General features: G+C 40.5%; 1 protein-coding gene across 2 annotated transcripts; it reads left to right on the top strand.

Moving 5' to 3' along the window:
• The first annotated feature begins 4,559 nt into the window (after positions 1–4,559).
• Positions 4,560–24,803, top strand: si:dkey-261l7.2 (uncharacterized protein LOC569751 homolog). Of its 2 annotated transcripts, none has more exons than XM_048531356.2 (7): positions 4,560–4,996; positions 8,901–9,074; positions 15,581–15,670; positions 20,306–20,388; positions 21,200–21,363; positions 22,418–22,528; positions 23,528–24,803. In XM_048531356.2, the coding sequence occupies exons 2-7, from the start codon at positions 8,950–8,952 to the stop codon at positions 23,621–23,623; spliced, it is 669 nt and encodes a 222-aa protein (XP_048387313.1). In that variant the 5' UTR covers positions 4,560–4,996; positions 8,901–8,949; the 3' UTR covers positions 23,624–24,803. The 2 variants fall into 2 exon arrangements, with proteins under 2 accessions (XP_048387313.1, XP_048387312.1); XM_048531355.2 differs by having other exon boundaries at positions 4,561–5,127.
• The last annotated feature ends 319 nt before the right edge of the window (positions 24,804–25,122 follow it).

Raw genomic sequence — 25,122 nt, 5'->3', positions numbered from 1 at the left:
TTGCTGGGAGCCAGGCTGATATCATTCTAATTTTGTACAGTAATTAAACTTTGTACAGTGAAAACTGCTAATTTTGCAAGAAATGTTTGCAACTGCCACTGTGAAGTAAGGTGATTGTCATTTTTCACCAATATTCAGTTGGTTTACCTATAGAAAAAAATATTTTGGAAATATATAGCATTATATTTTACAGTGTAAAAAGAGGCCGTTGGGCCTATCATGTCTGTGCTGGCTCCCAGAAGAATTCTCCAGCCAGTCCCATTCTCTAGCCCCTACCTCTAGCCCTGTGAATTCATCACTTTTAAATCCAGCTTCTTTAACAAACTTCCTACGGAATCCACTTCTGCCATTCTCCCAGAAAGTGCATTCCAAATCCCAATAATTCTGAGTAAAGAAGTTTCTTCTCATCTCACACATAGTGCTCTTGCTGACAGTCTTGAAATTGTGACCCCTAATTGCTGACATATCAACTAGTAGAAACAAAATATTCTTCTTCACCCTATCAAAATTGTTCATAATTTTGAATGCCACAATAAAGTCACCTCTTAATCTTCTTTGCTGCCAGAGAATAAGTGTAATTTCTCAAATATTTACTTGTATCTAAAATTCCTCATTCCTGGTATCATTCTAGTAAATGTCTTTTGCAATCTCTCTAGGGCATTAACATCCTTCCTTAAATAATGTGCCCAGAAGTGAAGATAATACTCCAAATGAGATCTGAACAATGATTTGCAGAGGTGTAGCATTACTTTGTTGATTTTATACTCTATGCCTTTAATTATAAACCCAAGGATCCTACAAGCCTTCAAAACAACTTATTCAACTTGCCAAGCCACCTGCAGAGAATTATGCACTTGAACCCTGAGGTCCCTCTGCTCCTCTCCTTTCCCCAACGTTTTACCACTGAGCCTGTATTGTCTATCCATGTTTCTTCTACCAAAACTTGTTACCTCACATTATTCTGCGTGGAAGATCATCTGCCAGGTGTCTGCTCATTTGGCCAACTTGTCAATGTGAAGTCGCTCAGTGTCCTCTTCAAAATTCACTATTCTCCCTAGTTTAGTACTATCTGCAAATTTAGAGATTTTGCCCTCAACACTCGTCTCTGAATATATAACTCAGAAAAAGTAAGGGTCCCACCACTGATCCCTGGGCAACACCACTTTCAGTCCATCTCCAGTCTGAGAAGTGCCCATCTGTATCTACTCTTTGTTTCCTGTCTTATGTCAAGATGTACTTTTTAAACTTGAAACATAGACATTTCTCAGGTAATCTATAATAATGTATGTTATGATGCCATACTGTTTATGCTACTCAAGAAATCCAGATGCATGGACTAAAGATCTGGAGATGAGTTTAAATAACACCATGATAGCTGAGGAATTCAAACTGGAGCTAATTAAAACAAATCTGGAATAAAAATCTGGAGGTGGTAATTGTGATTATGAAGTATTACATTGTCACAAAAAAAATCTTATTCCCTTATGTCCTTTAAGGAAGGAAATCAAGCTTCCTTACCCATTCAGAGACTCTTCAGTAAGTTTGTGGATGACACCAAAATTGATGGTATATGAAGATTATCTAAGATTACAAAGGAATCTTGATCAGTTGTTCAATGGGCTGAGGAGTGGCAGATGGAGTTTAACTTGGATAAATGAGAGCTATTGCATTTTGATAAAATGAACAAGGGCCGAAATTGTACACTTAATGGGAGGGAAGGGAACAGAGAGACCTAGAGGTTCAGGTACGTAGTTCCTCAGAAGTTGCATCATAGGTAGACAGGATGGTTAAGAAAGCATTTAGCATGCTTGCCTTCATTGCTCAGACGATTGAGTATAGGAGTATAGAATGTCATGTTGAGGTTATACAGCATGTTCGTGAGGCCACTTTTGGAATACTGTGTACAGTTCTAGTCACCCTGCTGTAGGAAGGATATATTAAATAGAAGAAGGTTCAGAAAAGATTTACAAGGATGTTGCCAGAATTTGAAAGTTTGAATTATAAGGAAAGCTGGATAGCCGGAACTTCTTTCACTGGAGCATAGGAGCTTGAGAGGTGACCTTATAGAGGCTAATAAACATCATGAGGAGCATAGATACGGTGAATAGCAAAGGGTTTTTCCCTAGACAGTGGAGTTTAAAATTGGAAGGCATATTTTTAAGGTGAGAAGAGAAAAATTGAAAAGGAGCCTGAGGGGCAACTTTTTCACACAGCGGATGATTCATACATGGAATGAATCGCTAGAAGTAGTGGTAGATGCAGTTTTGTTACAACATTTAAAAGACTTTGGGGATAGGTAGATAAATAAGAAAGGATTAGGGAGAAATGGGCCAAATGCAGGCAAGTGAGACTAGTTTAGATTAGGAAACTTGGGCAAAAAGGTCTGTTTGTGTGCTGTATAACTCTATAACTCTGAGCAATCCTCTGAAACAATGAGCAAGCCACCCCACTATATTCTAGAAGCTAGCTCGTCAGCAACTTCACAACAGCATTTAGGTGTTGACGTTAAAAAATTGTCATTGTGAGCAACATCCTGACAGTAATGAACATAAAATTGTAGGAATGTCATCATGCAAGTGGCCATTCCACATCTCCTGATAATGTTTCAAGTCCAGTGACCCTTCTCTTGGATGCAGTGTTAAGTCTACTTTCTCTCAACAGACATTGCCAGATCTGCTGAGTTTCTCCAGAAATTCTGTTTTTGTTTGTTTTCCAGCATCTGCAGTTTTGTTTTATTTTATCGCATTTACCCTGATGTTGGCTCCCCGTAAGTATGTACGTAACTCTCCTCCTTGTTCTTTTTTGTCCCGAATTATGGAGTTGTGGATAGTGACGAAGAATATTGCAGGTTACAGAGAGACATAGATAAGCTGCAGAGCTGGGCTGAGAGGTGGCAAATGGAGTTTAATGCGGACAAGTGTGAGGTGATGCACTTTGGTAGGAGTAACCGGAATGCAAAGTTCTGGGCTAAATGGTAAGATTCTCGGTAGTGTAGATGAGCAGAGAAATCTCGGTGTCCATGTACAAAGATCCTTGAAAGTTGCCACCAAGGTTGACAGGGTTGTTAAGAAGGCATACAGTCGGAGGCTCACTGATGATGTTATCTAGAATGGTGACAAAACGTCTGAAAATGAACCTTCCAGCTCAGCGAGCAAACTCACATCCAAGGCATACAGTGTTTTAGCTTTTATTAATAGAGGGATCTAGTTCCAGAACCATGAAGTTATGCTGCATCTGTACAAAACTCTGGTGCGGCCGCACTTGGAGTATTGCGTACAGTTCTGGTCACTGGCACTATAAGAAGGATGTGGAAGCTTTGGAAAGGGTGCAGAGGAGATTTACTAGGATGTTGCCTGGTATGGAGGGAAGGTCTTGCGAGGAAAGGCTGAGGGACCTGAGGCTGTTTTCATTAGAAGAAGGTTGAGAGCTGACTTAAGTGAGACATAAGATAATCAGTGGGTTGGATAGGGTGGATAGGGAGAGCCTTTTTCCTCGGATGGTGACGGCAAGCATGAGGTGGCATAGCTTTAAATTGAGGGGTGATAGATATAGGACAGATGTCAGAGGTAGTTTCTTTACTCAGAGTAGTAAGGGTATAGGGTATAGAACGCTTTGCCTGCAATGGTAGTAGATTCGCCAACTTTAAGTACATTGAAGTCGTCATTGGACAAGCATATGGACGTACATGGAATAGTGTAGGTTAGATGGGCTTGAGATCGGTATGACAGGTCGGCACAACATCAAGGGCTGAAGGGCCTGTACTGTGCTGTAATGTTCTATGTTCTATTTAACATTTCCCCATAAACTTAATTTTCTAAAAATATTATAAATAGCTTGTCTTTAATGAGATGTTGATTACATTACTTATTCTAATGATTCTTCGTGTTTAATTTTTTTTCCCAGAGAGCATGGTGATGTTAATGCTGTGACCTATTGCAAAGGATATTTGTTTTCTCAATTTGTTCCATAACCTTAAACAATTCTTCACAGGATCCTGCAACCAGTTATACTGGTTAAACCACTCGACGAGTAAGTAGAGGCATGGACTAAAACTCTAGGGATGAGTTCAAATAATACATTGGTAGCTGAGGGTTTCAAACTGGAGCTGAAGAAAACAAATCAGAAATAAAAATCTAGAGATGGCAATTCTGATCATGAACAACCAAACGATCACAAAAAGATGAGGCAACAATTTTAAGATTCTTATTTAAATCTTAAGAAAAATGATTGCAAGGAAGTCAATTTATAAAATCTAAAAGGCGCAAAGTTAAACATGCAGTTTAGTTAAAACCGAAAGAAGTGCTGTAAATCAGAAACAATTCTGCTTAGCCTTTCCAGCAATTTCAATTTTTATTTCTGATGTACAATTTAATGCTGGCCGATTCGAGCGTAGCTTGAAAGCAGTTGGCTGCGCCCGATTGCTGAAACCCAATATAAACCTGAGATAACAAAGTGTGGAGCTGGATGAACACAGCCGGCCAAGCAGCAGCTCAGGAGCATAAAAGCTGACGTTTCGCGTCTAGACCCTTCATCAGAGACGGGGATTAGGCCCGAAACGTCAGCTTTTGTGCTCCTGAGAAGTTGCTTGGCCTGCTGTGTTCATCCAGCTCCACACTTTGTTATCTTGGATTCTCCAGCATCTTGCAGTTCCCATTATCCCCTGTATAACCTTACTTTGTCTTTCTGACCACCACACGAAGTAGTTTGTTTAGAAACAGCGCCGTATGGGTTTTTTTCTCTCTGGCTAGATGTGCGGGAATGGAGACGTGGCGTCGAGCGGGACAGCTGCTGAGCGAGTCGTGGGCCGAAATTATTGGATAAGAAAACACAGGCGACACGGTCGCCACCTGCAGCCTGCGGGCAATGTCCCGGGCCCGCTGTATTTTGTGGCCGTCAGAGGCAACGCCGAATCCGAGAGACACACGCACTTGTTTGCATGCGGCCGTAGTTTTTCAGTTCCTGTTTAAACACAGCAGCAAACAGCTTTAGTGATGTGGTGAGAGCTGTTTAGCCCCATTGGCAGCGCGGCTGGTGTTTGCGCGGTCGATTCTGATTTTTACATAAAGTGCTACAAAGGCTGGACTGACCTTTTGCAAAATTCACATAATAAAACATTTCCAGCGCTGGGTAAGTTGGGCCCATTTCATACTTTTTGTACTCCAGGTCCAAAGCGTCAGCGGTTGTGGTGACTTGCTTTCGATATTTCTTTTTATAAAATCAACCGAGATGTTAGTATACAGCTGTGGAGCAGCTGGGATTTGAATTTAGGCCTCCTGGTTCAGAGGAAGGGATGTTACCACTGTGCCACACGACCCCAAGTAGCTTGCTTTAAACATCGTAACTGGCTGACAGCATGTTGGTTCACAACATGTTTTCTGTCTGAACGTTTTTATGACGTGCCACCAAACGACTCTTTTTTAAAAAAAATGCCTCATCCCATTTATTCTCTTTATTTTCTTGGTTTCTGTGATCTGGGACTCCAGAAGTTCTGAAACCAGAGATCCAAATCCCTGATTATTTTGAATTTACAATATTAGGTGTACCAGTTTTAAAAACAGAAGTTCCGCATCGGTCGTTTTAACCTCGGTTACTCGTAGTTATAACTCCGTAACACACACACCAGTCCATATCTTGGGATAAATCCCATGTTGTGTGGTAAAACTTGCTTTAAATGCTCCGATTACAGTTGTAGTCCACGTTATTTGCGCCGATTGCCACTAAACTGTTTAAAGCCTGCAAACAGCCTATCTTTGGAGAGAGTGGTTGATTGCTGATATTACTCGACATTACACATCTCCAAGTCACTAGTAGAGACTTCGCGTTCTTTGCGGCTGCATACTGGTTAAAGTTTGGCCGGAATTTTGCTTCTTCCAGTACTAACTCACAAGCATTGAAGGGTCATACAACTGAAGGAACAGGGGAGTGCGAGGTTGTAGCTTGAGCTCTTTAGGTCATTTGACCTTCATAATTGAAAATCATGAGTTTTGACTGCGCAGCACCCCGCCGGTCCCACCAGTACGTTTTCGCAGAAGTTTTTTTTTTGACAGCACATTTGGTTCTTACTGGGCAGGTGGACAGAGAAGGGCTGGCCTTAGTGCCGAGACCACTGCATGACCACAAAATTATACGAGGTATCAGTGTAAGATTAGGGAGTCCTTCATTTTTTGATAGGGCATCTTCAGTTCAGTGGGAGCAAATCCCTGCTGTTAATTGGAAGGGGGACACAAACCACGTATCCTCGTTTTAATATTTGATGGTACCGTTTACGGAGTCATGTTCAGAGATGTTAACAGTTCCCTCTGCAATTGATGGTTTATTTTTTGTCACTTGTATTTGACAGTGAATGATGCAGTAACATACAGTTAAAAGCCTCAAGTCGCCACCGTGCAGCGTCATTTCGCATAGCTTAAGAATTAAAAGGATAAAAGATATAATTGAAAGAGAAAACCGAAAGAACTGCCGTTTCTGTATATCAGAAACAAAAATTGGAAAGGCTAGACAAGGTCAGCAGGTCTGGCAGCAGCGGTGGAGAGAAATTTGTGGTGTTAACGTTTCGGCTCTAGTGACCCTCGGAACAGCGCTCTGGGCTACACTTAATACGTTGCCAAAAATAATTGGGGATTTTTAAAAATGAGGAATGGAAAGTGGTCGCATATTCATATACAAAATTGCAGAGCTATTTCAGACTATGAAGAGAGAACATAGAACTGGCACCAGTCACAATTCAAACTAATTTTTAATGTTTGCTCTCCAGAGTGGAACAAACATTTCCACCTACCGTCAATAGTTCTCATTAACCACAGTATTTGAATTGATTATTCAAAACCCTGTATTTGTTAGTTCTTTGTGTAGCCAATTGAGTTCTGACTTCTGTGAAAATATTTTCCTAATAAACTTGTTCAGAGGTATTATGTGATCACTTCTGGAGCAGTTAGGAACTGACCCCAGGCCTCGTGGCTCAGAATAGAGATGCCTATATTTCCAATACCTCTATTGCATGTTGTCCCACTTTCTACATTGAAAGTACAATTGCCACTTCTACCACCATTCATTTACTGACATTGAAATTCACATTTGGTTTATTTTTGCTATTTCAACCATGTTATCACTGTACTTGCCATTTGTATCATTTCTGCACATTATTTACACTTCCTGTTTTTACTCTGTAAATGTCTAATAAATATTTTTATATGGCATGCAAATTCGGGCTTCTGTGAGCCCCAAATGTAGATCAGCATTCATAGTAAACACAGAGTTGCAAAAGCATAATCAGAAGGCATTCCATTAGCAACTTGGACTACTCTGAGAAAGTAATCTTAACCCTAAATCCTAATTTTATCTCGGGCCAGTGAGACACCTGTGAAGTTTCAATACATGAGCCTCTTTCAAATAAGGTTAAGTTGAATATACTACAAAATTACTTGAAGTACAGTGAAGCATTTTCTTTTGATGTCTTGAGAACAGTAAAGGCACTGAAAAACACAAGGTACTTTCTTCTTTCTTTATTAAAATTCTATATTGTTTAAGGTAAAATATCTGTTTTCATGATCTGTCAGTTGGTTAATGCATTATTTTGTAGTTCAGAGACAAGTTCAAGAAGGCATCAGTATTTGAAAGAAAAGCAGAAATTGCTGCAGATACTAGCAGGTCCAGCAGCTTCTGTGGAGAGAAATCAAGAGTTGCCATTTCAAATCCAGTATATATCCAAGATAATGTATGGCTTAGAAAGGGTGGACGCTGGGAAGTTGTTTCCGTTGGGCGGGGAGACTACACCTGTGGGCACAGCCTTAGAATTAGAGGGGGTAAATTTAAAACAGAAATGAGGAGACATATCTTCAAGCCTGATAGTGGTGAGCTAGTGGAATTCATTGCACAGAGTGCAGTGGAGGTCGGGACGTTAGATGCCTTCAAGGCAGAGATTGATAAGTTCTTGATCTCACAAGGAACCAAGGGCTACGAGGAGAGTGCAGGGAAGTGGAGTTGAAATGCCCATCAGCCATGATTTAAATGGCAGAGTGGACTCGATGGGCCATATGGCCTTATGTCTTATGGTCCCTTCATCAGTATTTGGTAGTCTCAAATTAGACAAGTTTATTTAAGCTGCAGCAATGTGAAAAAATAATGTTACCCTTGGAATCCGTGAGCTGGGTGGGATTGGGATATGGGTGGAAAGTGTCATACATGGTTTTTGTTTTAAGTGCTGAAAAGTGTGGAGCGTTGAAGATTGGTGTGAACTATATTGAGCTCTAGGATCAGCTTTTTTATGTAAGGATACCATATAAATGCAAATTATTGTTGTTTATCTGCAAAGCCTTATACAGTTCAGTGATGGTCATTATCAAGTTTGCGTAGGTAGAAGTGCCAACATCTTAGAAATGTATCCAGCTGCACTCCTGGAAAAAATAAGTGACATTGGGTGTGTACTATGGAACAAAATTATTTGAGGCATTGATGCTGAAATATTATTAACATGTTTCTAGTGACTAGTACACACAATCATATTGATCACTATGTTATTTTCAACCAGAGGCATTCCAACATCGGGAGTATTAAAACTCGCAGGTTGCGAGTTACATTGGGAAGGGGTAAAATCATAACACACTTTATCAATATACTGTGCTGCGTATTTAGTAAAAGGTCCTGTATTTTGTTACATTTTCACAAAACACGTTTGAGCCTTTTGCCTAAGTAGAATACCTCATGGGTTCCTGTGAAATATAATGTTCAAATAAAATGAATATCAGATTGGATATAAAACCAATAGGGAGCTGAATACTGTGTACTTTGCGTATGTATCCACCCCAATGCTTAAAATACTGTTTTGGCTTGTATCCTATACATAATGTGAATACAAAGAAGTTCCATGTGTTTGATACTCTTTTACTTATTGTTCTCCGCAGTGCAAGCTTCAAGTCCTCTGAGTGAAAGGAGGGAGTGGTGAACACCAGGATGCCTCAACTAACTGCAGCTGCTGCTTTGCAGATTGGCTTATTAATATCTGCACTTCCTGCACAGTATATTTTATCTCGCTGGTCTGGCAGTGATTCTGCTCAGCGCATCCGGGCATCAAGAAGGTACTATTGCACATTCTCTTTCTTAACATCTGTTAATGTTTTTAATAATGTGCTACTGCTGTGAAAGGGGAATCTTCACAGACTTTGCATAGCTAGTGTCAACATCAAACACTTCCAAGTCAGGCATTGCAAAAAGATAAGGCAATATGCTAACACTCTGTGTGTCTGTGTTGATCCTCAGTATATAACTACAGTCAAATTTTATAGCTTTCAACATGTGTTTTGAGTAAAAATGTGTGCTGATAGGTGTTGTCACCACTATTCACTGCTTCAGTGCTAAATACTTAGATTCAATTGATTTTAACTGATTGGTCTGCCCAATATACATCAGTAAAGCAAAACGCAGTGTACTGTAGCTTTGGGCAATATGTGGATATTCTACTTAATCCTGGCTATACCCTGATGCAAGATAATAAAGTGTGGAGCTGGATGAACACAGCAGGCCAAGCAGCATCTCAGGAGCACAAAAGCTGACGTTTCGGGCCTAGACCCTTCATCTGATGAAGGGTCTAGGCCCGAAACGTCAGCTTTTGTGCTCCTGAGCTGCTGCTTGGCCTGCTGTGTTCATCCAGCTCCACACTTTGTTATCTTGGATTCTCCAGCATCTGCAGTTCCATTTATCACTTATACCCTGATGCATCAATTTATTGCCCACCACAATCCTATAATTTTATAATGTGTTGTACCCTTGTTTATGTATGATTATTGGTCAGTGTTGACTGATCAGTAGGGATGTATCAAAATCAACTTTTGCCACTGTGAACAGTAGCCTAAACACTTCTGCCTGTTTCTTATGGAGGTCATCTGAGCCGTTGTACCAGCTCTTTGGTAGAGTTAGCTAATTATTTCTATTCCTCTACTTTCCCCTCATATTCTTGTACAAAAAAGAACATGCTTAAAGTATTTACCAAATTTTCTGTGAAATAAAACAATTTCGTCTGGTTCTTCAGCCCTTTCCAGATGCCAAGAACGTACTGTGTTCAAAAGAAACTGTGTCCTCATCTTTCACCATTCCATAAATCTATGTCTTCTGGTTACCTTGTGCCACTGGCAACTCTCTCTCTTGTCAGAAGCATTAATGATTTTAAACACCCCTACCAAATGTCTTAACTTCGCTACTCTAGGCAGAACAACCCCAGTTTTTTTTAAAATTGTCTCTAAGTAACTGAAATTCCATATCTGCGGTGCATTCTAACACCTGAAGGAGTTACTGTCCATCCTTACATTATAGAAATTAGGCCTGTTTTCTTGAGAATTTAGAAGGTTAAGGGGTGATCTGATCAAAGTCATCAAGATATTAACAGGAAAAGACATCTTCAATGCTGAACAACCTATCTGGCCTTGAAGAAAAACATAGAAGTAATCTCCATCCCACAGAATAAAATTAATTTTGTAGATTTTAAGAAAACAAAAACTCCTCGTGATTCTGCCCTTTAGTCCTTTAATTCCAGTCATTGTTTTGCTTTACTAAGAATTGTTTAGACATAATTCATATTTCTTTATCTTTCATGGCTTGGCCTTTGGGTATCTCTCAGGATTCCTCAGCCTAATGAGGGTCTTTTGGTAAAGACCCTCATTGTTGCTTGCCGTCTTCACAGATCTCCAGCACAGGCCACTGGGTAGGTGGCAGTCTCCACCGACAGGCACAAGATAAGTCTGCCAGCAGTTTAACATGAAGTGAATGTTGAAAGCCGTTACTGTCAGGGGAAAACCCCAACCAATACATCAGCTGTGGTCTAATGAGTGTTTTATAAGTTTCAAAAGTAATTCCTAGCTTTTGTATGCAATTCCCCCATTAAGAATGCACAAACCCATGGTCTCTGTATCTGCAACCCTTTAAAATGATTTCAGTTAGTACATTTTGGCTCAAATCGTTTTGTCTCTGGATTTTTACATGCTGATCAAATGACAGAGAATGTCATCAGGATCCTGTGGAACTTCCAATGGCTCATTTCCTTGCTCCCTCATAGACATCCCTGGCTTGAAGCCATGCTGACAAACCCTAATAAGTCCATTCTTTTCCAAATGCAAGTAAATCCTATCCCTAAGAATCTTCTCAATTACTTTCCCTACCACTGATGTAGAGAATCTCCAATCTTCTGGGACTATATTTCTGGCTAAAGAGTGCTCAAAGATTTGTGCCAAGGCCCCAGCAAACTCTTCATTTACCTCTCTCAATATCCTGGGATAGATCTCATCAAGCAGTGGGAACTTATCTATCTCAATGTTTTTCAAGACATCCAACACCATCTGCTTCTTAATATTGGCATGCCCTGGAATATCAACGTACCCCTCCCTCATCTTACCATCCACTACGTCCTTCTCCTTGATGAATACCAATGCAAAGCACTCATTAAAGACCTCACCCAGTTCCTCTGGCTCCACACATAAACTCACTGCTTTGACCTTGAATGGACTTAACCTTCCCCTCTAACAGCTCACCCACCTCTGATGTCAGACACACAGGTCTATAGTTCTCAGGCTTCTCCTTAAATAATGGGACACCATTGGCCACCCTCCAGTCCTCTGGCAGCTCAACCGTGATTATAGATGATACAAATATTCCTTCGAGGGGCTGCCACAATTTCATCCCTAACTTTGTACGCAAGATCAGGTTTTGGAGATTTATCCACTCTTAGGTCTTCTAAGACCCCCAGCACTTCTTCTTTTGTAATGTGAACTATTTCGAAAACATAGATATTTATTTCCCTGAGTTCTCTGGTCTCCATTTCTTTGTTTCCAGTAAAAAAATGACATGAAATATTAATTGAATATCGCTCCTATCTCCTGAGGGTCAACACAAATACAACCCCTTTGATGCTTAAGGGGCCCTACTCTCTCTCTAGTTGCTCCCTTGCTCTTAATGTAGTTTGGAATTTCTTTGGATTATCCTTAACCTTGTCTGCCAAGACTGTCTCATATCCCCATTTTGCCTTCCTGATTTCCCTCTTAAGAATGCGCTACACTCTTTGTATACTTCAAGAGATTCACTTGACCCCAGTTTTCTGTATCTAATACATTATTCTTTTATTACCCTTGCTTATTTTTCTTGTTTTATTATTCTTAACTACAATATCTTTATTTGTCCATTGTTCCCTAATCCTACCAGCCTTACCTTCACTCTAACAGGAACATAATGCCTTTGAACTCTCCTTATCGCACTTTTGAAAACCCTCCACTTGTGAGTCGACAGTTTACCTGCGAACAGTCTACTCTAATCAACTTTTGAAAGTTCCTGTCTCATGCCATTAAAATTTGCCTTACTCAAATTATGGACTTTAATTTTTATGAAAGGCTTAATCCTTTTCAATAACTTTTAAAACTAATAGAATTATGATTACTAGTCCCAAAGTGTTCCCCTACTAACACTTCAGTCACTTGCCCTGCTTTATTTCACAAGACAAGGTCATGTTTTGCTCCTTCTCTAGTAAGAACATTTACAGGTTGATAAGGAAAGTTTTCTTGGACACATTTAATAAATTTCTCACCATCCAAACCTTTAACACTATGGCAGTCCCACTCAATGTTTGGAAAGTTAAAATCCCATACAATTACAACCCTATTATTCTTTTATATAGCTGAGATCTCTCTACATACTTGCACCTCAATTTCATCTGACTTCATAGTACAATCTTATCAAAGTGATGAATTTTCTTATTTCTAATTTCAACGCATATATTTTCACTGGGTGATCCCTCCGAAATATCCTCTTTAATTACATTAGTAATGTTATTCTTAATCAAAAACACCACACCCGGTCCTCTCATACCTCCCTTTCTATGCTTCCTTTAGCATCTAAAACTGGAACACTTGAATTCATCAGCCTTACTTGTGAGACCCTTTGTATTGAAATAAATGCAATTTAAATCTTCAGAGTTACCTCTTTCTCTAGCTTGCTTGTGTCCGTCTTTTCTAATTAACTAGTGATGGCCATGAAATCATTGTTGAATATCATATAAAATCATCTGGTTTGCTATCATTGTACTATCCTTACCTGATCTGGCCCATACGTGATTCCAGAACCACGATAATGTGGTCACCTTCTAAATGCCCTCAAAAATGAAATGAAACTGGACCAGTGAGACGTGGCATCAACCTAGGTCCCTGAAATTTATGTCAGCAAAACTCAACCTGTAAAGTCTTCCTTACTAACACCTGGGAGCTAGTGTCAAAATTGGCAGAGCCAGTCTCTCAGACTGGTCAAACAACAGCCTGACATATTCATATTCACGGAGTTGTACCTTCCAGACAATGTCCCAGACACCACTATCACTATCTTTATGTATACCCTGTCCCACCAGCGGGACAGACCTAGCAGAGGTGGCAGCATAGTGGTGTGTAGATGGGAATAAGTTTTCCCGGGAAATCTCAACAGTGACTCCAGACCCCCAGGTCAAAATACTTTTACCATGTGCTCTTTCCCTGCCCCCCTCACCTCCAGCTGATGAATCAGTATTCCTCTATTTTGACTACCATCAAGCCAGGGATCAGCCCTGATTCAATGACAAGTGCAGGAGATCATGCAAAGAACAGCACCAGGCTTCACTAAAAGTGGTGTCAACCCAATGAAGTTGCAACACAGAACCACATGCATGCCAAAAAGCATAAGCAGCACTTGATAGACAGGACTAAGCAATTTTACAAGCAATGAATCAGGTCTACGTGCTTTCCATTCGTGAATGGCAACGCACAACATGTAGTTTGGCCGTGCTAAATTGCCCACGTATCCAGTGATGTGCAGGTTTTGTGGATCAACCATGGGATATGCAGGGTTACAGAGATAGAGTAGGGCAAGTGGTTCTGGGTGGGATGTTCTTTGGAGGGTTGTCATGTACTCAATGGACCAAATGACTTGCTTCCACACTGTGGGGATTCTGTGATGCCATGATAACTCACTGGAGGAGGCTGATGCTGCACAAGTATGCCCATTCTCACTGGTGTGGATGCCTAGCATATCAGTGCATACAACATCTGCAACAATCTCCAGCCAGGAGTGCCAAGGAGGTGATCAATCTCAACCTCCTCACGAAGTCCCAAGCAGCGCAATAGCCAGGTTTCGGGCAATTTGATTACCTTAATATGATATCAAGAAATAAATGAATGTGCTGGATGCTGCAAAGGCTGTGGATCTCAACAGTATTCCTGCAATGGTACTGAAGACTCTTGCTTCAAAACGTGCAATGCTCCTTTACCAAACTCTTCCGGTACAGCTATAATATGGCATCTACCCAACACGGTGAAAAATTGCCCAGACATATCCTGTACACGAAAAGCAAGACCAAAGGAACCCAGCCAATTGCCACTCTTTCAGTCAACTCTAAATCATCAGTAAAATGATGGTTGACATTATCGACAGAGCTATCCAGCAGAACTGGCCAGTTTGGAGTCTGCCATTGTCACTCACCTCCTGACCTCATTACTGCCTTGGTTCAAATACAGTCAAAGGGCTGAGCTCCAGAAAGAAGATGACTGTCTTCGACATCAAGGCTGAGTTGATTTGAGTGCGACATACAGGCGCCCCACCAATCTGGAGTTAATGGGAACCAGAGGGCAAACACTTCTGGTTGAAATTGTAGCAGACACAAAGCACGATGACTGTGATTGTTGGAGATCAACAATAGGAAGGAGGGCAGACATCTCAACTCCAGGACATCTCTGCAGGAGTTGCTCAGGGTAGGGCCCTAAGTGAACTATCTTCAGCTGCTTCATCACCAATCTTCCCTCCATCATGATGTCAAAAGTGGGATATTTGCTGATGATTCCATAAAATTCAGCATCATTAATAACTCCTCAGATACTGAAGCAGTCAATGCCAAAATGTAGTAAGATTTGGATATCATCTAGGTTTGGGTTTGGGTTGCCAATTGGCATATTAATGAATTTCATAATTTTGTCTGACTGTAAATAAGATGTGGACATAATGGTCCAAATGTCCTTCTCCTGAAGTGTAACCATTCTGAGATAACTGTATTAATGCTGTCCGGTAGATTTATGCAATTTACTACCTTGGCTTGCTTTTTGGAACGCTTATTGTTCTACTTACATCAGCATCATTTCTTAGTTAACAGCTCTGGAAAGCTAACTTGCAGCTATGGTAAGTGGCCTGGAATAATTTCTACCATTGTGATGATGTGCAGTTCTCATTTGACCCTGGTCCTTCGTGGCATTGGTGAGATTTGATGCATTATGTTACAAAGGAGACTAATGATTTCCAAAAATCAATGATTACACAATACATGGGAAATTATTTCTGAGCATGCCTTATCTTTACAAGATTAAGTGAGTTTTGTATATTGAGACCTGATCACTTTTTTTGTTTGCAAGGGAGTTGGAGGATATGATGTGGCTGCAAGAATGTGGCCCCATCCATGATCTTACTGAATGGTGGAGGAGGCTCAAAGAACCTGTTCCAGTTTTTATTCTGACTTCATAATTTTGTCGACATTTCCCTTTCTCTTTCTCCAGGACTCTCATATATCGAATATTTCTAATTTCATTCTCAACAGGTTAATCAATAGCTGGAACCGCTTCAAAAACACTTATTTAAATGTACAAGCATGGAAGGACTGGCTAAAAGAATGGAGTTTAAAAGAAAGGTAGGATGTTGCATAATCCAACCAGCTTTAGCACTTAAGCATTATTATTGACAATATCTGCGGATAATCCAGAGCCATAAGGGGGATGTTTATGTTGTAATATATCCTTAACCTTACTTATGGAGTCTGTTTGTTTGCGTATTGTATCTTGGTGTGATAAACTGCATGGAGCCAACATTAGTATGACAGCTATACCACTTCACCATCCCCCTTGACTTCTTGAGTGTTTATCTGACATCCACCTTTGATTAAGTCAGAATGTCTTCAAGATCAAATGTGGGAAAGTCAAAACTATCATCTTCAGTCTTTCCAAAAATTCTGTCCCTCCTTGCTTTTGGCTGCTATTACTGACCCTTACAGTCTTGGCATTCTACCAGATTTGAGCCAAATAATCCTAGTTATTTGAGAGACTAACTTGCAGACCCAGCAGAAAGTCAGAAAGTATGATCAAAGGTTTGAAGACTCAAATGTATCTTTGTGCTGTTTCCCTGCTAGTAGATTTGCTCCGGAATTGATTGCAATTTGAATACACCTAGGCTGCTTACTTCTATTTCCACACTATTTCCTATTTCTACCATGCAGCTATTTACTTATCCTTATTACTTTCAGTCTGAATTGTTTCACTGGTCTCCAGCACATCTCCAGCCCATCCCTAGACCCCATACATATGTGTCTGGATTTCATTGTATCCCTACCAGCTCCTGATTATTCCTCCTTTTGGGCATACTGTTCAACAGCTTGGATTCTACCCTGCAATTCCATCCTTCAAATCTTTTTCTTTCCGTTAAAACATCACCTCGTTGACTCATTCTCCCTCTTCTAACTCTTCCGTTTCTGGGGCAAGATCTGTTTTCCTTGACCTTACTTCAATCTTCTAGGAATGCTTTTAATGTTACAAGTGGAAATAAATCTGAGGGTTTCTGGTTATTATCCTTGTGCTTACTCAGTGCTCCATTTACTGTTTTAAAACTGGTTCACAGAGAGAGTATCGAACATAAAGGTAAGGAACAAGGATGTTTAAATTTAATAATAATGTAGGTCATTGAGGAAGGGCTGATAGACACCTTGCTGTGGAACTGGACAAATATTTTAGAGAAGCTGGATCTTATACAAGTAAAAGCAAAAAGCTGGAGAAACTCAGCTGGTGTAGCAACAACTGTGGAGAGGGATACGATGGTCTGAATTCTGTTTTGTTTTGACTAAGTGCGAGTTGCTTCAGGTTTCTAGGAGGGACACTCGCCATGAGGCCTAGCAAGATTTCTCACTGTATCTTGCTAAACCTGCCTCATTAGCTACCTACCCAGCCCCAAGGCAACCTATTCATCTAATTCTGACCCAACATTACCACGTGCCATTCCTAGAACAATTCCCTATTCAGTGGATTTTGGCCAAAAGACTGGCATCCTGTGTGCCCACAATACCTTTAAAAGCTTGCTGTACTCCCAGAAAAGCAGTGTCATTCTGGTGCTGTCCTGCATAGCTACGGATATTTGCATAGGAGCTTGCAGATGGGCATAACTTGGTGCTCCACTTTGTTGGCAGGAATGTGGAAGTCCTACCAGACAGCATGGTTCGGAGGTAGGGCTTCACTTTGTCTCAGGACCAGCAATGGAGGCCACAACACCAGCCTAATCTGAGGTTGACAGCCAGGGCACAACAAAGGCCAAAGTTCACCTCCACTCCACATCTTGTCTTTGATGCTTCATATTCACACTATCTCCATTACCGTATTCACCACCTAACAAGATTAATGCTGTACCACTTTCACTTTTGCCTGCAACATCTCTGTTAAATTTCTCTGTTTCCCTAACATCACGGGCATGGTGGCTCAGTGATTAGCACTGCTGCCTGTCAGGGCCAGGGACCCAGGTTCATTTCTAGCCTCAGGCGATTGCCTGTGTGGAGTTTGCACATTCTTCCCGTGTCTGCGTGAGTTTCCTCCTGGTGCTCTGGTTTCCTTCACAATCCAAAGATGTGCAGGGTAGGTGGATTGGCCATGCTAAATTTCCCACAATGCCCAGGGATGTTTAGGTTAGACATGAGGAAATCAGGAGTAGTGGAATGGGCCTGGGTGGGATGCTGTTCAGAGGGGCGGTGTGGACTTGTTGGGCCGAATGGTCTTTTTTCACACTGTAGGGATTATATGATTCTGTGTTTGCTTCAAGTCCTCTGCTGAGTCTACTAATTTGCTCGGGCCCCCTCCCCTGGCCCTACCTGTTTCTGTATTGGTATCGGGGACTGCCCTTGACTTACTGTGCTAGAAACCCCTGAGCGAAGGTCATCCCCCTTGACTGAGGAATATTAATAACCACGACAAACTTCCTGGCTTTGTGTCTGCACTAAATGGCAAAGCACAGCAGAATTAATTTGAGCCCTGGGATCTCTGGCTAAAGGAGCAAAGATCAAAAAGACACAGCAAAACAGAGATGTTGTGAGCACCCAGGGAGGCACACAGTGAGTGAGCAGCAGCATTACACTGATAGTTGCCAATGCAGCGCTGAATTGCAGAAGTATGCTGTAAGAGATGTACATCCGAGATGTGCCATGAGAGTTCTTTGAGACTGCCATGTGTCAGTCGCCGATGTCGGTTGTGTATGGCTAGTTCCTGAGATGTTGGGGCCCGATATTGACATGGAGATGCTTTGGAGCAAATGGCAAGCTGAAGTTGCCAGCTACCCACTTTGACATCCATGTCGAGAATTCTCAATATCGAGCTTATTGGCACATTTGTTAAATTAAGAAGATGAATATTAATCTGGTGAATCATGTTCAACAGGCTATGATCTCCCTTAATTGGCAGCTCACCATTGCCTAGAGTGAAATTTATCACACAACTTAGCAAATGCATAAGAAATGCAACAAGTTGCTCCTGACGTCAAGATAGATCTTGCCCGACTTCATGTCTGCTTCTACCATAAATCTTGCATAGCCCATGTCATTCAGACCTCTATAAGATTACACATAGAGTTAATGTTTTGAGTCTAAAGATACTGCCTCAGGTTCTGATTTTATTTCAGATTTCCAGCATCTGTAGTATTTTGCTTTTGCTGGTTTGTATAGAATATGAAACCTGTTTTCGGTGGTCATGTAGTACATTGCAGCTGGTTTATTTTCAAGAGGACAAGCAATTTTAACTACATATTATTACAAAGCTACTTGCATAATGTTTATCAATTATATATTGCTTGCCAGATTCATCTTCTAATTTTACTTGTAAAATTAACTCACCTGCGATCTCCAACTAAAGAGAAATTACTCTTAGAACATAGAACATAGAACATAGAACAGTACAGCACAGAACAGGCCCTTCAGCCCACAATGTTGTGCCGACCATTGATCCTCATGGATGCACCCTCAAATTTCTGTGACCATATGCATGTCCAGCAGTCTCTTAAATGACCCCAATGACCTTGCTTCCACAACTGCTGCTGGCAACGCATTCCATGCTCTCACAACTCTCTGCGTAAAGAACCTGCCTCTGACATCCCCTCTATACTTTCCACCAACCAGCTTAAAACTATGACCCCTCGTGCTAGCCATTTCTGCCCTGGGAAATAGTCTCTGGCTATCGACTCTATCTATGCCTCTCATTATCTTGTATACCTCAATTAGGTCCCCTCTCCTCCTCCTTTTCTCCAATGAAAAGAGACCGAGCTCAGTCAACCTCTCTTCATAAGATAAGCCCTCCAGTCCAGGCAGCATCCTGGTAAACCTCCTCTGAACCCTCTCCAAAGCATCCACATCTTTCCTATAATAGGGCGCCCAGAACTGGACGCAGTATTCCAAGTGCGGTCTAACCAAAGTTTTATAGAGCTGCAACAAGATCTCACGACTCTTAAACTCAATCCCCCTGTTAATGAAAGCCAAAACACCATATGCTTTCTTAACAACCCTGTCCACTTGGGTGGCCATTTTAAGGGATCTATGTATCTGCACACCAAGATCCCTCTGTTCCTCCACGCTGCCAAGAATCCTATCCTTAATCCTGTACTCAGTTTTCAAATTCGACCTTCCAAAATGCATCACCTCGCATTTATCCAGGTTGAACTCCATCTGCCACCTCTCAGCCCATCTCTGATACAAAGTGAAATGTCTCTCAAGAGAAAAGAATGAACGATCAGAGAAAGTTAGTGGGGCAGGGGTGTCATTGCTCTTGGGTCTTTTTCCTTCCTCCTTATGAGTTAGTGAAAATTAATTTTTACTTGTTTATGCACATGGAATCCCTGCAGTTTAGAAGCAGGGTATTTGGCCCATTGATTCCACATGACCCTCCAAAGAGCATCCCATCCAGACCCACCCCACCCCTTCCCCTATAACCCTGCATTTCCCATGGTTAATCCATCTAGCCTGCACATCCCTGGATACTACAGGCAATTTAGCATGGCCAGTCCATCTAACCGGTTCATCTTTGAACTATGGGAAGAAACAGGAGCATCGGGAGGAAACTCGCACAGACACAGGGAGAATGTACAAATTTCTCACAGTCACCAGAGGGTGAAGTCAAACCCAGGTGTCTGGCACTGCGAGGCAGTAGTACTAAGCAGCGAGCCACTGTGCCACCTCTGAAGTTTGTATAGTTATAAGAATATAGTTTTGTTAATTTTGTTGACAAGCCTTTACTTTGGTATTCTACAGATCTACCCAGCATGAAGATCCTCCTGGAGAGTCCCCAGCTATGGAGGTATTTCTATTGAATGAGAATGATGGATACTTTGCAGGTAACTTGGGAATAGTAGAGACCTCTCGGAGTACCAAACACACACATTTATTACTATCTGTTGCTCAACTTAATTACTTTTTCTGTCAAAACAATTATTGAATTTACTAACATTGTTTTTTTCTGTGTTCTCCATCTATTTATCATCGGTTTGAAAGAAATAAAACTGTTCACTCTCGTGGTTGTAATTTTGCACCTACGATAACTGGTTACATAAACAAATTGTCCCATACTTAACTTTATTTTCCAAATTTTCTTAGACTCTCTATTCTCTCAGAAAATTGAGCGTAGGGTGGTGATCACTGTAAGATCTGAACATTGTAAGATCCCTGTTTACTGTTTAGTTTGGGGCTGTGCTATCTCAGTGTTGCTTTATGATCAGCTTTGTAGTGTTTCAGGAAAACGGTTTTATCTGAATACAATAGTTTTCACTTTTAAACAAGAAATGTGTGCCGTATCATATTTTATTAACGAGACAATTTAGATGTTAGGGAACTGAGTTACAGTGAGTTTTCATAATATTTAAGGAATCAAACCCATCTCACATTGATAGGAAGATCCACATGAATGTGCTACCTGCTGCAGCTATTTCTGCCTGGTGACCTGCTATGTCATGCTGTCTTGTTTCTCGTCATCCTCACCTAATCTGCAAAACTTACATGTCACAATTGCGATAGAGAAATTTTAAAACAACAATTTGAAATTGAATAATTTTAATGAATGTTATTCTTACTATGAGCGTTCTTAAAAGGCTCCAAATTAAATCTCACTGCACCTTTGTTAAAAATGCTACTTTCTTCTTGTTTTCCTAGACTCACCTGAGCCTCGCTCTCCCAGGCCACTGTCTGTCAAATACAGAGTAGGACAAGTCTTCAGACACAGGCACGATGGGTATATCGGTGTGATTGTTGGCTGGGATGAGAAAGCAAGAGCTCCGGAAGAATGGCTTAACCAAAGATATCCTTCGGACATGGAGGTTAGAGAGTAGTGCGCAGAAAGGAAAATCTTTGTTCAATGTGCTGAGCAACTTTTGAGAGATCCGTCCACATTCTGTTTAATTTTCATTGCTAAGGAAATGCAAGCTAACCGCAAAAAGCCATCCAAGAAAGTTTAAAAAAGGAACCTTTTTAGTTTACGTGTAAAAGTAACAGAATGATCTCCTTAAAGTTGAGTTTGATTTAGTGAGTTATTGATGTTGATTACGCTCATAGGTTGTTTTCCAGAGGTGAAGAAATAGCTGTGGAAAAGGTTGGTGCCATGGTTATGGTGCTGTACCTGCTGCACACCCTACCCGGTCTGTCCCCACTGTGTTTATGTGAGGAGCACGAGAGGCGATCCATTCAGCTGTGAGCTAGATGAACAACATTGCTTGGACACAGATAATTTTTCACCACCTTTCGATTGTTCATGTGTGGAGCAGCTTGGTACCAAGCATTCTCTTCTAACCCCACAGCCACCCCACACACAATTAATACCATGTAAAACCAGTCTCACTTCTAAGTTCAAACTCCCATCAGCATCTCTTCTTTGAGGCTGCCAGCAGTTCCAGCAATGACCACCACTCCCTGTGGCACTGCTGGGAGATGGCAGCTGCCAGAGGTGAGCAAAAACAAAAGGCCTCGCTCGAGATGAAAAATGATTCAGTGGTCATCATTTGTCACTGACCTCTATATCTGAGGTGCAGAGATCAATCCCGCCTATTACAATGCAACCCATGATGTTGAAAACAGATGGAAAATACAATTCTGACAGTGTATTATGTCATAGTCTAGGAATATTTTTCAGGGGAAGGAAATTAATCCTGGACAAGCAGCTCTGACTTTTCATTTGCTTTTTTTTCACTGGTGGGTGAAAATAGTAGTTAAAGGAATAATCTTTAATTTGGTTTCTCTGTATCACCATTAAGGATCATGTGAATAAATTCTGGTAACATTCTGCTACAATATTTTTAATTTTGCAAGTGGAGAGTGCTTTATTTTCATTTGCGTACACCCACATATAAACACTTACCACATTATCTTTGTTTGTAGATTTTGAAATATACCCCCCATTATAAGGTTCTGATTCACACAAATGATGGAAGAGATTCAGAAACAGCCTATGTTCCAGAGTTGGATATAGTTGTATTAACTGGTGTACAGGTAAGTGTTTTGAGTGTGAAGGTGAGGGTAGGTTTGAGAGTGAGATGCTGTGTAAAAGCTGAGGGGGAGAGGACTGAAGTTCCATTATGTGCCTGTAATGCAATTCCAGCCTAGTAGGAAATACCACTTAGACATCCCTGAGTTATTGCAAAGTTATATCTAGAGGCATGTCAACATTTAATTGTGTATTTTGTTGTGTTCTTGAGAGATTATTTTAATGTTTCAGATTGGACTGGATAGATTGGATCAAACAATTGTCATTTAAGCCTTAAACGAACATGTCCCCATACTGAGGGTAGTTCACAAAAATATGTTATTATACGCATCTTGGATGATAATGCAGGCCTCAGTAAAGGAGAATGAAAAACAAGGGTCAAACATTTAATCACAAAATAATGCTTATTTGTTATTACATAGTAAAGAGGACAATGTAAACATTTGTGAAGTGAGTGATTCAGGTTTACACACTGTTTGGAGGTGTCTGATCGTGTTAAAGTACAAGGGAATGGTACAAAATTAAGATGGAAAATGGCAAGGCCTGTAATTATAATCATTAGAAATGATCGGGTGTCTGTCAAAACCGTTTGGATTAGACATCACCTTGGTGTTGACAAGCTGGTGATAGACTGCACCACTTCTTTTACTTCATTTTTTCCCTGGAAACATCAAGCTCATTTTCTGGGATGCATTCCCACAGGTACCTCTCTCAACAATTCATTATTATCACAAGAGCTTTGATAGAATGTGCTGCAAGTCCACATAACTGGATATGGCATTACAGCTGAGACCCAATCAGCTTTCATCCAACACTTACCCATACAGCTACAACTGGAGAATAATTGAGAATGAACACTATGGCAGATGTTTGCCCTCTTACCCAAGGAGTATTAAGATTGTCTATAAAACCTATACAACTCCCTAGCCTGAGCTTCCAGATTTGTTGACCACATGATATTTGGTAGCAGAATGCTGATCGGTTTTGCATTTTGTTATTTTTAGGTGTACCACCCGCTGTTAGTATATTATTTCAGCATGTTTGATGGAGACCAGTACATAATGATGCCATGGCTGATGCAAATCTACCCACATGACTGAATGGTGACTAATTATAAAATGATGTAAGAAATGTATTTTGGACCATAATTTTTGTTTTGAATCCTTTAAATTGATGAAGACCTCTAAATGTGTAATGTATTTAGAGTATAATGCCAAAACTCTTTAAAGAAGATGTAAAAAGTATTGATATTATCTACTGTCATTTTTTGATAATTCTGGTTAAAATATGAAATAACTGGCAGATGATTCAGTTATTCTATAAAAATCAAATGTATATTTTCTATATTTTTTGAGATTATTCAATTCATTTCTTCCTTGAACAGTGGCACAATGTATCATAGGTTTCTTACCTACACACCCATTTTCTCAAATCTTGATCATTCACTGACCTTTTCCTGGCTTATAGAAAGAAAAATTAAAGGGATAAGACAATGTCTGACTCTCCAATAGTAATTTATAACATGTCCTTTCTATTCCTATAGCAACAGCACTATGGTGTTGCTAAGTACAAATTGAAACTTCCACTTTTCTGTACATAAATTGGAATTGATTTTTGATTTTAACCTGCAATACACTGAAAACTACAGGGTAGCTGCCTAGGCTTGTCTATCTCCCTGAATTATAGCTGTGGAGTTTCTTTTATTTCAACATACCAGTTCACAAGCTTTTTCATTCAGCATAGCTTAGTAACAGAATGATTCACATGTGATCCAGTTCTGGGAGAGTTGAGTACCAGTAGGAGTGCTTTAGAAGGAGTTCCTGGTAAAAGGAAATGTCAGCCAAGGTTCTTGCCTTTGACTGCTGGGAAGGGTATTTCTATTGAAGCTGAGCATGGACAGGCTCGGCCTCCAAGAAATAATACTGAATGATACCCACTGGCCATCTTTTTAAATGAAGATGGACCACCATAGTAAGGCTCATTAAAATTAATGGCAAGTGATGGTGTTAAGACTGAAGGTTCTGTTCATATCACTAGAGATCAAATTTGTCCCTCCTTGATTTAATCTTCTAATTTGGCTGCTCCAACAGACTAACCCAAACTTTTACCATGTTTGAGCCAGCAATAAGCTGCACACCCCACATGCAATCCATTGCAAGTATTTCCACCTCAGTAATATTCTCAACTGTATCCAAACTTGATAACTACTATTACTAAACATAACACGCCTTCTTTATTTTCAGGCCTTTCTTTACCAGTACACCCCACAGAGGTATCCTGAGGTCAATCTGTTGAATCTCCATATCAACCTAAACTTTGCTGTGTCAGTTCTATCCTACTCTTCCTTGTCAACTTTCAGTGGTATCTTGATCCGTGTTTGATTATTTCATAAAAACAAAAAAGAAATCGAAGAATAGTTCCAGATATGTAGAGGAAAGGATAGCAAAGATGATTCTCGATAGGAGTGAGAGACACAGGGTAGTTGTCATGGGGGACTTCAACTTTCCAAATATTGACTGGAAACACTATAGTTCGAGTACTATAGATGGGTCAGTTTTTGTCCAGTATGTGCAGGAGGGCTTCCTGACACAGTATGTAG

The sequence above is a fragment of the Stegostoma tigrinum genome, chromosome 4 (assembly GCF_030684315.1).
Source record: "Stegostoma tigrinum isolate sSteTig4 chromosome 4, sSteTig4.hap1, whole genome shotgun sequence".
Lineage (NCBI taxonomy): Eukaryota > Metazoa > Chordata > Chondrichthyes > Orectolobiformes > Stegostomatidae > Stegostoma > Stegostoma tigrinum.
Note: the sequence above shows the minus strand (reverse complement) of the source record. Positions and strands in the feature narration are given on the sequence as shown.

What these genes read in the sequence shown, in the direction of transcription:
- si:dkey-261l7.2 (XM_048531356.2), top strand. Translation starts at nt 8,950, where the DNA reads ATGCCTCAACTAACTGCAGCTGCTGCTTTGCAGATTGGCTTATTAATA. An exon ending in GAATGGAGTTTAAAAGAAAG is followed by an intron (nt 15,671 to 20,305) that starts GTAGGATGTTGC and finishes GGTATTCTACAG; the next exon opens with ATCTACCCAGCATGAAGATC. An exon ending in GAATGATGGATACTTTGCAG is followed by an intron (nt 20,389 to 21,199) that starts GTAACTTGGGAA and finishes TTGTTTTCCTAG; the next exon opens with ACTCACCTGAGCCTCGCTCT.